Source organism: Ailuropoda melanoleuca, chromosome 13, assembly GCF_002007445.2.
Source record: "Ailuropoda melanoleuca isolate Jingjing chromosome 13, ASM200744v2, whole genome shotgun sequence".
NCBI lineage: Eukaryota > Metazoa > Chordata > Mammalia > Carnivora > Ursidae > Ailuropoda > Ailuropoda melanoleuca.
The window spans coordinates 46,462,841-46,476,593 of NC_048230.1; the positions used below are offsets into that span (position 1 = coordinate 46,462,841).

Consider the following 13,753-nt stretch of genomic DNA (forward strand, 5'->3'; position numbering starts at 1 on the left):
ATGCAGGGCGTCACACAGGTTCCAGGGGCCAGACGGCAATTCTGGGCAACTGACCCCACGTCAGAGGAGCTGCCTGAGGCTTGGGGCCTGGAGCTGGGTGACACCGTGCCAGGGTGGGGGTGGGGGTGTCCCCCAGCTGCAGCCAGGGCCTCCGATGGGGCAGAGCCGTTCCTCGCCCTCATGCACGCTCCCCACAGCCTGCGAGTGCCGAGGCCGTCTGTGTGACGAGCTCACAGGCCAATGCGTTTGCCCGCCGCGCACCGTCCCACCTGACTGCGTCGTCTGCCAGCCCCAGACCTTCGGTTGCCACCCCCTGGTGGGCTGTGAGGAGTGTGACTGCTCAGGGCCCGGGGTCCAGGAGCTCGCTGACCCCACCTGTGATGTGGACAGTGGCCAGTGCAAGTGAGCTGGGCAGCGGGGCTGTCCCCGTGGCCCCGGGCTGGTCCTGGGTTGGGCGGCATTGCCACTGAGGGCACTCTCTCCGGTCGGGTGGGGGAGGGGCATGCCTTGGGGGTCTGCCATCTCGTGGGGCCACCTGCGGTCTCAGTGCAATGTGAGAGGTCGGGTGGAGGGGAGGCTGCCAGCCGCTGAACTCCCTCTGGCAGGTGCAGACCCAATGTGACCGGGCGCCGCTGTGACGCCTGTGCCCCTGGCTTCCACGGCTTCCCCAGCTGCCGTCCCTGCGACTGCCATGAAGCAGGCTCCGTGCCCAGCCTGTGTGACCCCCTCACAGGCCAGTGCCACTGCAAGGTGAGGGGCCAGCGGGGCCCTGGGGCTTCCCTGACACTGTCGGGAGAGGCGGCCCGTGGTTGAGGGGAGACGAGGCAGAGCGGGTCGGGCTGTGCAGCACGACCGACCAACCCGTCCTGCCCTCCCGCCCCCAGGAGAACGTGCAGGGCCCACGGTGCGACCAGTGCCGCCTCGGGACCTTCTCCCTCGATGCCGCCAACCCAAAAGGCTGCACCCGCTGCTTCTGCTTTGGGGCCACCGAGCACTGCAGGGGCTCAGCCCACGCCCGCCGCGAGGTGTGCGGGCAGAGGGACCCGGACCGGGGGTGGCTTCACCTCAGGGAGGGGACCCATTCCCCCAGCCAGCGCCCCCTGGGTGTTCAGCTCGATGCCCCTCCCGTCTGCCCGCAGCACGTGGACATGGAGGGCTGGACGCTGCTGAGCGGTGACCGGCAGGTGGTTCCTCACGAGCTGCGAGCAGAGGCAGAGCTGCTCTACGCTGACCTGCGGCATGGGTTCGAGGCCTTTCCTGAGCTGTACTGGCAGGCCCCATCCTCCTACCTGGGGGACAGGGTGAGCGGGCGAGCCGGGCCCTGGGGAAGGCACTGTGAAGGTGGGGGCGAGACAGCAGCGAGGCTGCCTGTGTCCAGGGAGGGATGGGGACGCTGTGAGGGCCACCGCTGTCGACTCTGGGCCCACGGCCAGGGTCTGGCCAGGTCACGACCCTCCGCCCCGCCTCTAGGTGTCATCCTATGGTGGGACCCTCCGCTATGAACTTCACTCGGAGACCCAGCGCGGAGACGTGTTCATCCCCACGGAAAGCAGGCCGGACGTGGTGCTACAGGTGGCCGACGGCGTGCACGGGGCGGGGTGGGCAGGTGGGCACAGCCGGGCAGGACGGCGGGCAGCCCGGTGGGCGGCCCTCACCTGCCCGTGCACCTCCCCAGGGCAATCAGATGAGCATCACGTTCCTGGAGCCCGTGTACCCGGCGCCCGGCCACGTTCACCGCGGACGGCTGCAGCTGGTGGAGGTGAGTGGTGCCGGCCTGGGCACCCGGGTCCCTTCTGGACCCCGCTACAGCCCAGGGAGGCCAGAGGGGCCTCAGGCGGCCGTGCCTGCCCTCTAGGACGGAGAACGGGGCCTAGGAGCAGGAGCGGGCGGGCGCTCGTCCTCTCCCACACACTGCTTCCCTGGCTGCCCGCGGAGCCCTGACCCCCGAGTGGTGCTCTCAGCCCTGCACTTCCCTCCGTGGGCTGTCTGTCGTCTGCCCGTTGTTCTTTCCGCTCGTGGTCTTTCCTTACCTTTCTAGAGAAGCTACCTGTAGTTTCTGCCGCGTCCCCATGTCCGCCTCGGGAGCCGCAGCTCTTCCAGCTCGGAGTCTCGGTCTTTCTCTGAGGTGTCTTGTGGCGATCAGAAATTCAGATATTTAGTGTACTGAAATTTATCAAGTTTTCACATGCTGTTAGTGCTTTCGTCTCATTTGAGGAAGTATTTTTCTCTGTGAGATGAGAACGTACTGGCCTATGGGTTGTTCTAAAAGCTTAAAGTATCTTCTTCGCGCGTCTGAATTCTTAACGCGTCTGGAGTTGGTTTTTGTGCCGGTGTGCGGGAGGGGCCCGGGTGCTGGTTTCCCCACGGGTGGTGGGCCGTTCTAGCCCCCACGTCACTCCCCTTGCCCCCCTGAGTGCCGTCGTGGCCCGCAGGGGAACTTCCGGCACACAGAGACGCACAATGCCGTGTCCCGCGAGGAGCTCATGATGGTGCTGGCGGGCCTGGAGCAGCTGCACGTCCGCGCCCTCTTCTCCCAGACCTCCTCGGCTGTCTCCCTGCGTGGCGTGGCACTGGAGGTGGCCAGCGAGGTGGGCGGGGGGCCTCCGGCCAGCAACGTGGAGCTGTGTATGTGCCCGGCCAACTACCGTGGAGATTCGTGCCAGGTGAGGTCGTGGGGGCGGGCACCCCCTGCTCTGTCTCCCCGGTTCATCCCTCACCCCCTGGGCGCCATCCTCCCAGCAGCCCTGCCTTCCCGCCACGGGCTGGGCCACCCACTGGCTTATCTGTCTGCCACTCCACTCCTGTGTCCCTACCTGGCTGTGCGTGCACACGGCTGTGTCCCTTCACTGCCCCGTCTACCCAGGCATCAGTCACCTCCCCACACCCCGCCTTTCTTCCGTGTCTCCCATTCGTGCAATCGCTTGTTCATCTGAGGGGTTTTGTGATTGAACGCCCACCTGCTCAGAAGAGGTGTCTGGGGCACAGAGAGGCGACCCCAGCCCACAAAGGGGGGCGCTGCTCACCTGAGCCAGGGCATCCGTATGGCTCTGGGGGCTCTGACTTCGTGTCTCTAGCCTGTCAGGGCCAGGACTCCTGAGGGTCTGAGAGCATGGTCCTTCACCTGCCCCTCGGGCTGGCCCTGCTTCCTTTCCTGACCACGGATGCCTCTGCCCCAGGAATGTGCCCCTGGCTACTACCGGGACATCAAAGGTCTCTTCTTGGGTCGCTGTGTCCCCTGTCAGTGCCATGGCCACTCAGACCGCTGCCTCCCTGGCTCGGGCGTCTGCGTGGTGAGTGGAGTCCGGCAAAGGCAGGGCAGACACCCCAGACGCAGACTAGGGAAGATAGGGAAGACCAGGGGCCTTTGGGTCGTAGTACGGATACCCTGGGGTCCGGGGGAAGGGAGGTGTCGTGGGTGGGGCACCGGCTGGCCTTGGGCATCGAGTCCTTGGCACAGTTAGGGTGAGAGCTGGGGGGAGCGGAGCCTCCACTGTCAGTGCTGACCCGTCCCTTCTGCCCCAGGGCTGCCAGCACAACACGGAAGGTGACCACTGTGAACACTGCCGCGCGGGCTTCGTGCGCAGTGGGTCCGAGGACCCCATGGCCCCCTGTGTCAGCTGCCCCTGCCCCCTCGCAGTGCCTTCCAACAAGTAAGCTGGGCCAGCCCTCCCAGGGTTGGATGCCCTTACAGCCCCGGTAGGGAAGGTCACCGTCCCCTACCTAGTTGGGCCAGCACTGCCCCCTGGAGGCCAGAGCAGCTGGGGTGGGCTGGCCTGCAGCTGTGAGAGAATCCCCTCCGTGTCCGCAGCTTTGCCGTGGGCTGTGTCCTTCGAGGAGGGCGCACGCAGTGTCTCTGCAAACCCGGCTACGCGGGCGCCTCCTGCGAGCGGTGAGCAGGCAGGCGGATGGGCAGGAGGGGGGCCGGGCGTACTGGTAGGTGGGGGGTGGGCGAGCTTGCAGGGGGACGTGCGGGAAGGTGGGCCTCCAGGCGGAGGGACCCAGGCCACTGACCCCGCCCTCGCGCACGCCCCGCCCCAGGTGCGCGCCCGGCTTCTTTGGGAACCCGCTGGTGCTGGGCAGCTCCTGCCAGCCCTGCGACTGCAGCGGCAATGGTGACCCCAACCTGCTCTTCAGCGATTGCGACCCCCTGACCGGCACCTGCCGCGGCTGCCTGCGTCACACCGCCGGGCCCCGCTGCGAGAGCTGCGCCCCTGGCTTCTACGGCAACGCCCTGGTGCCCGGCAACTGCACCCGTAGGCGGGCTCGGCGGGCGGGAGCGTGCGGAGGGGCGGGCGTGGGGAGGCGGGCGGGGGACAGTCCAGCCGCGAGACGGAGGGACTGAGGGTGGAGGAGGGCCGTGTTGGGCTGGAGCTCAGGAAGGGGGCGGTCAGGGCCACTGCCACAGAACCCCTTGTGCAGGGTGTGACTGCTCCACGTGCGGGACAGAGACCTGCGACCCCCACAGTGGGCACTGCGTGTGCAAGGCAGGAGTGACGGGGCCACGCTGTGACCGCTGTCGGGTAGGGCTTCCGGGTAGGGCGGGGCGGGGGCGGGGCCTGCGGGCCGGCCAGGGCAGAGCCTGACAGCGCTCTGTACCGCAGGAAGGATACTTCGGCTTCCAGGACTGCGGGGGCTGCCGCCCGTGTGCCTGTGGACCGGCTGCGGAGGGTTCCGAGTGCCACCCCCAGAGTGGGCAGTGCCACTGCCGGCCAGGGGCTGGAGGAGCCCAGTGCCGTGAGTGCGCCCCCGGCTACTGGGGGCTGCCTGAGCAGGGCTGCAGGCGTGAGTATGAATGGGTGGGGTGCTGTGGGGTGGCCGGTGCCCCAGGACCCTCTGCCAGTCACTCACCGCACTCCTCCCCACCCAGGCTGCCAGTGCCAGGGGGGCCACTGTGATGTGCACACGGGCCGCTGCACCTGCCCTCCCGGGCTCAGCGGGGAGCGCTGCGACACCTGCAGCCAGCAGCACCAGGTGCCGGTGCCAGGCGGGCCTGGGGGCCGGGGCGCCCACTGCGAAGGTGCGTCCCTGTGCTCTAGCCCCGCTCCTCTCTGCTCCTCTGGGGGCGCATGACCCCTCTGTTCATCTCCACTTCCAGAGACAGCCTGTGACCCCCAACTCCTCATTTTTCACGGGACCCCTGGGCTCTGTGCTGACCTCACTCCCGCCTTCTGATCCCCAAGTCCAGAACTCGCCAACTGATCCCTGACGCCCCCGGACTCACCCTGACCTCGTACTGACTTTCTGGCACCTGCCCCCTTCCCTCCTGACATCTTGGTCCCCGTGCTGACCTTTTGGTTGATCTGCAACCCCCATGCTTATGTCTGACCCTCATAACCTCGTCACCTTCAGCATAGCTCAGTGTTCCTGTGCCAACTCCATGACCCTTGGCTGACCCGTCCCCACTGCACTGACCCCGTGAATCAACCCCCTGCCCCACACTGACCCACGTGTGCCGCCTGCAGTGTGTGACCACTGTGTGGTCCTGCTCCTGGACGACCTGGAACGAGCTGGCGCCCTCCTGCCCGCTATCCGGGAGCAGCTGCACGGCATCAACGCCAGCTCCGCAGCCTGGGCCCGGCTGCACAGGCTGGACGCCTCCGTCGCCGACCTGCAGGTACCTCTCAGCCTGGCCCCCCCCAGACTGTCCTCTCAGGTACGGGCTCTCATCTTCTCTCCTCCTCAGAGGCAGCTCCGGAGCCCCCTGGGCCTCCGCCACGAGACCACGCAGCAGCTGGAGACCTTGGAACAGCAGAGCTCAAGCCTCGGACAGGACACACAGAGGCTGGACGGCCAGGCAGGACCCTGGGGACCCCTGCCTGAGAGGCCCCTCCCCCAAGGGTCCCTGGGATGACCCTCCCGTAGGAAGCCTCTTCCCCCCCCCGGGACCGTTCCCCTTCAGCAGACTGCGCCCCCCAGAGACCCCTCTCCCAGGGCCCCAGACTGTCCAGTGTCACCCTGATCCTTGGTTCAGGCTGTGTCCTGACAGGATGCCTCGTCCACAGGCCTCAAGATCCCTCTCCGAGGCTGGCCGGCTGCTGGCCAGCACTGAGGCCTCACTGGGCCGGGCGCAGAGGCTGCTGGTGGCCATCAGGGCTGTGGACCGCATCCTGAGTGGTAGGGGCCAGCCCAGCCGGGCAGGGAGTGCTGGGCAAGCAGAATGGCGCTCGGGGTCAGAGCGCGGTGTGAAAAAACCGGCCGGGTTTGGCTGTTTAGACGTGGTTGAGTCAACGGCGGGGCAGTGTGGGAGGCAGGAGAGGATGCAGTGTGGCCAGACAGAGGGGGCAGGTGGGCACCGTGGGGCATGCTGGGGCCCTTTTGGGGGATACCGTGCTCCCCCTTGGGGGTGCCCTGCTCCACAGGAAAACTGGTGGTGGATGCCTTAATTACAAACAGACCAGTTGGCAAAAGAAGAGACTGGGAGGACCTGGCCCAGCCCAGGGGTCAGGGAGGAATGAAATTGCAGCTGAGTGTGGACTCAGAGCCGGGGCTGGCCACGCCAGGAGGCCAAGGGGACAGGCGGAGCAGATGGGCAGCAGGGCGTTGGGGTGGGGGCTGAGGAAGTGGGGGGGGGCGCGAGGAGGTGAGGCAGCCGAGCAGAACTGTGGCCATCCGGGGGATTTCCGGGTGGTAGGCTGGGCTCTGAGCGTGCTCGGGTGGGGTCTGGGGCGCGGGAGCCAGCAGGCCAAGGTCTGCTTGGGCAGCAGGCCGGCCCGACAGCCCCCACCCTCCCCGCAATAGAGCTCGAGTCCCAGACGGACCACCTGTTCCCGGCCAATGCCTCGGCCCCGTCGGGCGAGCACGTGCGCCGGACGTTGGCTGAGGTGGAGCGGCTGCTGGGGGAGATGCGGGCCCGGGACCTGGGTGCCCCGAGAGCAGTGGCTGAGGCCGAGCTGGATGCGGCCCGGAGATGTGAGTGGCTGAGATCAGCTTGAGATGGGGCAGACGGGCTGGGCGGGCACTGGGCAGGGAGCCGGCTACTGCCCAGACAATAGCCCCCCTTTGGGGTCTGGGCCAGTGCTGGCCCGTGTGCAGGAGCAGCTGACCAGCCGCTGGGAGGGGAACCAGGGACTGGCCGCACGCGCCCGGGACCGGTTGGCCCAGCATGAGGCTGGCCTCATGGACCTTCGGGGGGCCCTGAACCGGGCAGTGGGCACAACTCGGGAAGCTGAGGAACTCAACAGCCGAAACCAGGAGCGCCTGGAGGACGCCCTGGTAAGGGACCCTCTCCTGCTCCCTTCTCCCGCTCACCCTCCTGCCCTGTGGCCCCTTGTTCCCATCCTGTCACACCTCTGTTCTTGTCACCCCCTTTCTTCCCCGTGGCCTCCAGCACCGGAAGCAGGAGCTGTCCAGGGACAATGCCACTCTAAGGGCCACTCTGCAGGCCGCCAGTGACACCCTGGCCCAGCTCTCTGGGCTCTTGCCTGCTATGGACCAGGCCAGGGAGGTGAGTGCCGCCCCTCCCAGGGGTACCGAGGCAGGTTCCGATGGGTATCTGCGCACAGCAGGGGAGAGTAAGGGATGGGGTCGAGGGTCCCACTTAAGCTCCCGCACCCACCCCCTCCCAGGAGTATGAGCGCCTTGCTGCCAACCTGGATGGGGCCCAGACGCCCCTGTTGGAGAAGATGCGGGCCTTCTCGCCGGCAAGCAGCAAGGTGGAGCTGGTGGAGGCCGCTGAGGCCCACGCGTGGCAGCTGAAGCGGCTGGCCGTCAACCTGTCCAGGTGCGAGGCCCGCAGAGCACCCCGGGGACGCAGCCCAGTTCCTTCCTGGGGCACAGCCAGTCTGGGAGGGCTCCTGGAGGAAGAGGCCATTGTCCCCACAAGGTCCCGGCCAAAGTCCTGGCCCACGTTGGCTGTGAGGAATAAGAAAGGCACGCCTGGGGCGCCTGGGTGGTGCAGTCATTAAGCGTCCGCCTTCAGCTCGGGGCGTGATCCCGGCGTTCCGGGATCGAGTCCCACATCGGGCTCCTCCGCTGGGAGCCTGCTTCTTTCTCTCCCACTCCCCTGCTGTGTTCCCTCTCTCGCTGGCTATCTCTCTATCAAATAAATAAAATCTTAAAAAAAAAAAAAAAAAAAGGCAGGCACGCCTGGTGGGCAGCAGGGCAGGGGCAAAGGGCGGGGGGCTGGAGTAGGCAGGCGGGTTGGCCCGGCAGCTGTGATGGCAGGAGAGCCGGAGGATGCCTGGGCCCGGGCCCCTGATCCCCACACCCCGTGTCCTTCTCCTGCCTGCACACAGCATCGTCCGTGGAGTCAACCAGGACCACTTCATCCAGCGGGCCATCGAGGCCGCTAACGCCTACAGCAGCATCCTCCAAGCCGTGCAGGCCGCCGAGGGGGCCGCTGGCCAGGCGCGACAGCAGGCGAACGACACGTGGGCGGTGAGCCCCTGCCCCCCGTCCTCCACGACCCGACCCTGGTTTCCAGCAGGCAGGTATGAACCGCCTCCCCCCATGTTTGCAGATGGTGGTGCGGCGGGGCCTGGCGCCGCGGGCCTGGGAGCTGCTGACCAACACCAGTGCCCTGCTGGAGGTCGTCCTCAGGGAGCAGCAGAGGCTGGGCCACGGTCAGTGCTGGGCAGCCCTGTCTTTGGTCACACTGGAAGGGGGGCGGTCGTAGTGACGGTGGGATGGTGGTGGCTTCCCTGTGCTGGAGTCCTGCTTACCCCCGGCTCGGCACGTCGCCCTGGGAGCGCTGCGGAGCCCCACCACCCACCCTGGCCTTGTGGCCGGTCCCCAGGGCTGTGGGGGGGCCAGGAAGGGGTTTCTGCTCTCCTGACGGGAGCCTGGTGGTTGAGAAGCGCGTGCCGGCTGCCAAGGGCACCCGCTCCGCTGCTAGATCCTCGGGGTGCTGGCGGCCCCTGGGCAGTGGCCTGGCCCTCCCGAGCTTCCCTCGTGTGATCTGTGGGACGGGGATAATCACATGTGTGTGGGGCTGCAGTGCTTCCCCAAGCCGAGGGCCCTCATGTCTGGATGTCTCTGTGTGTGTGTGTTGGCCTTGGCTCCTCCTGGTGAGGTGGGCCAAGGTGGGCTGTACTGTATGCTGGGAGTGGGGGCTCTTGGGGCTGAGGCTGCCTTCCCCCGCAGTGCGGGTTACCCTTCAGGGCACCGGGACCCAGCTCCGAGATGCCCAGGCCAGGAAGGAGCAGCAGGCGACCCGAATCCAGGAGGTACAGGCCATGCTGGCTATGGACACTGGTAGGTCGGCCCTCGTCCTTGCCCTTGGCCTCTGCTTGTCCCAAGTGGACGCTCCCCCCATGGGCATGGTGCCAGCCAGGGTTCTCCAGTGGGCTCTGAGGGGGGACGTGCTTAATACCTGTACAGTCCAGAGTGGTGGACAGCCCCAGCCCCGGGAACCCGTTGCTGGTCAGGAAACCACACGAAATAGCTCCAAGGAGCAGGTGAAAGTGGTAAGGGAACAGGAAGTTCTTTGGAGAGAAATCAAAGTGGGTTTGGGGGGGCACAGGGAGTGTGCAGCAGGGACATTTCATCCCCAGAGGTTGGGGGCATTGGGCCTGATGGGGCTCCCAGGAAGGACATCCAAGGGAGGGTATAGTGGTTGGAGGGCATGGCATGGAGGTGGGGGCACGGAGGCCAGGGTGGCTGGAGCTGAGGACCCAGGGAAGGCCTCTGGGCGAGGGGTGATGCGGCCGACCCAGGGTGATCTGCACAGCTGCCGACTTGAGAGTAGAGCGTCCCCGTGTGCTTGGATGTGGGGGCCTTGGAGAGGGCACTGGGACAGATGACTGTGGCCATGGGGAGACAGGGCTGAGCTGACATGGGTGTCAGGGTGACCAGGCTGTGGTCTAAGAGGCTGGCGCGGGAGAAGCTGTCCGGTGGAGGACGGGACACGCACGTGCTGTTTGGACTGCCTGTGGTTCTCTGGAGATGCGTGGGGGGTGGGCACCCCGATTGCCGGCCCCTGTCGGGGCAGGGCCGGAGTGCTCGTTGACTGTGCCCCTCTGAACTTGCCCGTACACTGCCTGCCACAGATGAGACAAGCAAGAAGATTGCTCGTGCCAAAGCTGTGGCCGCCGAGGCCCAGGACACGGCCGCCCGCGTGCAGTCGCGGATTCAGGACATGCAGAAACACCTGGAGCGGTGGCAGGGCCAGTACGGAGGCCTGCGGAGCCAGGACCTGGGCCAGGCCGTACTCGACGCGGGCCGCTCAGGTGGGCCCCGGGGCACCGGGCCCCTGGCTGGAGGGGCGATGGCCGGGGCCTGGGTGAGGCCGGGCTGCCAGCGTCACGCCCTCTGCTCCCTGCAGTGTCCACCCTGGAGAAGACACTGCCGCAGCTGCTAGCCAAGCTGAGCCTCCTGGAGAACCGCAGCTCGCACAACGCCAGCCTGGCCTTGTCCGCCAGCATCAGCCGTGTGCGGGAGCTCATCGCCCAGGCCCGTGGAGCGGCCAGCAAGGTGAGTGCAAGCGCTGGGGATGAGCCGTCCGGAGACCAGGCCGGGGACCCTGAGGAGCCGCGTGTCCCCCACACAGGTCAAGGTGTCCATGAAGTTCAACGGGCGCTCAGGGGTGCAGCTGCGTGCCCCCCGGGACCTCTCCGACCTCGCCGCCTACACCGCTCTCAAGTTCTACCTCCAGAGCCCGCAGCCAGAGCCCGGCCGGGTCCCCGAGGACCGCTTCGTGCTGTACATGGGCAGCCGCCAGGTAGCAGGCGGGCGCGGTGGGCACCCGCCGGGAGCGGGCGGGCCGGTGGGTCCCTGTCCGGCTGAGTCTCCTGTCGCCGCAGGCTGTCGGGGACTACATGGGCGTGGCTCTGCGGAACCAGAAGGTACACTGGGTGTACCGTCTGGGGAAGGCGGGCCCCGCGGCCCTCAGCGTCGACGAAGACATCGGGGAGGAGTTCGCAGCAGTCAGCATTGACAGGTGGGTGGCCCGGCCCTCTGCGCTCCCCCCACCGCCTGGCGGGGTCCACTCCTCACACCCCCTCTGCCCTCAGGACCCTCCAGTTTGGCCATATGTCCATCACGGTGGAGAAGCAGATGCTCCATGAGACCAAGGGTGACACGGTGGCCCCTGGGGCCGAGGGGCTGCTCAACCTGCGGCCTGACGACTTCGTCTTCTACGTGGGAGGCTATCCCAGCAGCTTCACGGTGAGCCTGGCCCGGGGCGGGGGGGCAGCCCTGCACTCCTGTCCCGGCAGGTCCTGCTCCATGTCCGGCTGCACGCTGAGCACCTTCCCTCGGGCCTGTCCTGGGGGCGAGGAGCCCTGACTGCGCCCCGTGCCCACAGCCCCCTGAGCCCCTCCGCCTCCCCGGCTACCTGGGCTGCATTGAGATGGACACGCTCAACGAGGAGGTGCTCAGTCTCTACAACTTCGAGGAGACCTTCCGGCTGGACACCGCCGTGGACAGGCCTTGTGCTCGGTACGTGCAGCCGGGGCCTGGCCCTCATCCTGCCTCGGCTGGCTCTTGCCTGACCCGTGACCTCTGACCTGTAGCTCCAAGCCGATCAGGGACCCGTGGCTCACAGACGGCTCCCACTTGGACGGCTCCGGCTTCGCACGCATCAGTGTGGAGAGTCAGATGGGCACGACCAAACGCTTCGAACAGGAGCTGCGGCTCATGTCCTCGGACGGGATCATCTTCTTCATGCGGTACCAGGCACGCAGGCTGCCCGGCCCCAGCGCACAGCCCCGCCGCCTCCCCTCCCCACCCCATGCTGACCCTGCCCACCTCCCCCCAGGACCAGTTCCTGTGCCTGGCCGTGCAGAAAGGCAGCCTCCTCCTGCTCTATGACTTCGGCGCAGGCCTGATGAAGGCTGAACCCCCGCACAAAGAGATGGAGAAACTGCTAGCCATGACCACGGCCAGCAAGGCAGTAAGGCTGGGCTCAGGGGTGGGCTCCGGGAGGACCCGCGGGACACACGGCTCACCCTAAAGCCCTGGCCCGCGGGCACCTTCCAGATCCAGGTGTTCCTGCTGGGGGGAAATCGCGGCCGTGTCAGCCGCGTGCTGGTGCGCTTGGAGAGGAACAACGTGTTCAGTGTGGACAACAGCAGCATGCTGGAGCTGGCCGATGCCTACTACCTGGGGGGTGTGCCCCCCGACCAGCTGCCTCCAAGGTGAGCCGGGGGGCGTGCGGGGGGGGGGCAGGCCCAGGGCTTGAAGGCGGCGGCTGTCCTCATGCTTGCCCCCTGCAGCCTGAGGCAGCTCTTCCCCTCCGGAGGCTCAGTCCGCGGCTGCATCAAGGGCATCAAGGCTCAGGGCAAGTACGTGGACCTCAAGAGGCTGAACACGACGGGCATCAGCTCGGGCTGCACTGCCGACCTGCTGGTGAGCCCACCCCCGCCCTGGCCGGCAGCACCCCCACCAGGCCTGGGCCGTGGGCCCTCATGGTCCCCCTCCTGTAGGTGGGACGGGCCATGACTTTCCACGGCGACGGCTACCTGACCCTGAAGCTCCCTGATGTCCCGCCCACCACGGGCCACATCTACTCCGGCTTTGGCTTCCGCAGTACCCAGGACGTCGGTCTGCTCTACCACAAAGCATTCCTGGTGCGTGCGCCCCCGCTCCCAGCACCAGCAGTGTGTGTGGGGCTCCAGGGGCTGGAGGGCGGGAGTCCGCGTCCCAGCCTGGTCCACTGACTTGGCCACTGTCCCCAGAACGGGCCATACCAGGTGTCCCTGGAACAGGGCCGTGTGACACTCCGGCTGCTGAGGACAGAGGTGAAGACTCGAGGGAGCTTTGCCGATGGTGCCCCCCATTACGTGGCTTTCTACAGTAACGACACGGGGTGAGCCTGGCCCACCGGGCCTCTGGCGGCGCCGTCCAGGGACAGGGAGGCGGCGGTGCCGCGGACGGATGGGGCAGGGCGGGGGACACGCTGCTCTCCCCTGCAGGGTCTGGCTCTATGTGGACGATCAGCTTCAGCAGATGAAGCCCCGCCAGGGGACACCCCCCAGGCCCCAGCCCAGCACTCAGGAGCCCCAGCAGCTCTACTTGGGAGGCTCGTCCAACACCAGTGACTCCAACTTCCGCGGCTGCATCAGCAACGTCTTTGTGCTGCGGTGAGCTGCGGGCGGCAGGGGCTGGCGGTGCCCGCTCCCCACCCCGCCAGTGCTGACCGCGTCACCTTCCTCAGGCCTGTGGGGCCGCAGCGCGTGTTCAACCTGCTGCAAGACTGGGAGAAAGTCAACGTGAGCTCAGGCTGTGCCCCTGCCCCACCCCCCCAGACCCCGGCGCAGGCTCCTCGAGGACTCGGGGCCGCCGCAGCACAGAAGGTGGGGCATCCGGAGGCTGGCAGGGGTGGGGGGCGGGGGGGTTGGTCAGAAGGCGGTCCCCACACGGTCCTGCTTCCCATCTGATCCCCCCAGGCTGGCCGACACAGCCGCCAGCCCCCCCTGGACCCTGCCTGCACACCACCCTGGCCTCTCAGGACCATCCGAGATGCCTACCGGTTTGGGGGCCCCCTGTCCAGTTACCTGGAGTTTGCCCACGTCACGGCACCCCCTGGGAACTGGTAAGGTTGGGCCAGGTGGGGAGGGTGCAGAGGGGCCACCCAGGCTGATGACCTTGCTTGACTTCCAGGTCCCACCTCTCGATGCTGGTCCGCCCTCACACCCAGCAAGGACTCCTGCTGCTCGCTGCCCCCCTCCAGGCTAGCAGCCCTTCCCTGGTTCTCCTCCTGAGGCACGGACACTTTGTTGCTCAGACAGAGGGCCCAGGGCCCCAGCTCCGTGTCCAGAGCCACCAGCGTGCACGGGCAGGCCGGTGGCACACGGTGAGGAGCTGAGGAGGGGAC

At 67.3% G+C, this 13,753-nt stretch overlaps 1 protein-coding gene across 1 annotated transcript in view; it reads left to right on the plus strand.

Moving 5' to 3' along the window:
* Nucleotides 1-13,753, plus strand: part of LAMA5 (laminin subunit alpha 5) — a gene marked incomplete at its 5' end in the record, with an annotated part of 30,854 nt that overhangs the window by 15,315 nt on the left and 1,786 nt on the right. The window contains 40 exons of the mRNA XM_034641570.1: nt 198-402; nt 606-750; nt 885-1,025; nt 1,140-1,301; nt 1,471-1,572; nt 1,676-1,759; nt 2,433-2,663; nt 3,177-3,290; nt 3,523-3,650; nt 3,809-3,889; nt 4,039-4,253; nt 4,420-4,520; nt 4,602-4,782; nt 4,868-5,017; nt 5,463-5,614; nt 5,684-5,794; nt 6,003-6,114; nt 6,739-6,909; nt 7,016-7,212; nt 7,328-7,444; nt 7,566-7,720; nt 8,235-8,376; nt 8,459-8,561; nt 9,082-9,192; nt 9,987-10,166; nt 10,262-10,410; nt 10,487-10,657; nt 10,740-10,876; nt 10,950-11,103; nt 11,243-11,376; nt 11,451-11,613; nt 11,696-11,830; nt 11,917-12,074; nt 12,153-12,285; nt 12,363-12,506; nt 12,615-12,745; nt 12,852-13,019; nt 13,094-13,232; nt 13,326-13,471; nt 13,540-13,732. Coding sequence (XP_034497461.1) covers nt 198-402; nt 606-750; nt 885-1,025; nt 1,140-1,301; nt 1,471-1,572; nt 1,676-1,759; nt 2,433-2,663; nt 3,177-3,290; nt 3,523-3,650; nt 3,809-3,889; nt 4,039-4,253; nt 4,420-4,520; nt 4,602-4,782; nt 4,868-5,017; nt 5,463-5,614; nt 5,684-5,794; nt 6,003-6,114; nt 6,739-6,909; nt 7,016-7,212; nt 7,328-7,444; nt 7,566-7,720; nt 8,235-8,376; nt 8,459-8,561; nt 9,082-9,192; nt 9,987-10,166; nt 10,262-10,410; nt 10,487-10,657; nt 10,740-10,876; nt 10,950-11,103; nt 11,243-11,376; nt 11,451-11,613; nt 11,696-11,830; nt 11,917-12,074; nt 12,153-12,285; nt 12,363-12,506; nt 12,615-12,745; nt 12,852-13,019; nt 13,094-13,232; nt 13,326-13,471; nt 13,540-13,732 — 5,846 coding nt within the window. The remainder of the gene's footprint in view (nt 1-197; nt 403-605; nt 751-884; nt 1,026-1,139; nt 1,302-1,470; nt 1,573-1,675; nt 1,760-2,432; nt 2,664-3,176; nt 3,291-3,522; nt 3,651-3,808; nt 3,890-4,038; nt 4,254-4,419; nt 4,521-4,601; nt 4,783-4,867; nt 5,018-5,462; nt 5,615-5,683; nt 5,795-6,002; nt 6,115-6,738; nt 6,910-7,015; nt 7,213-7,327; nt 7,445-7,565; nt 7,721-8,234; nt 8,377-8,458; nt 8,562-9,081; nt 9,193-9,986; nt 10,167-10,261; nt 10,411-10,486; nt 10,658-10,739; nt 10,877-10,949; nt 11,104-11,242; nt 11,377-11,450; nt 11,614-11,695; nt 11,831-11,916; nt 12,075-12,152; nt 12,286-12,362; nt 12,507-12,614; nt 12,746-12,851; nt 13,020-13,093; nt 13,233-13,325; nt 13,472-13,539; nt 13,733-13,753) is intronic.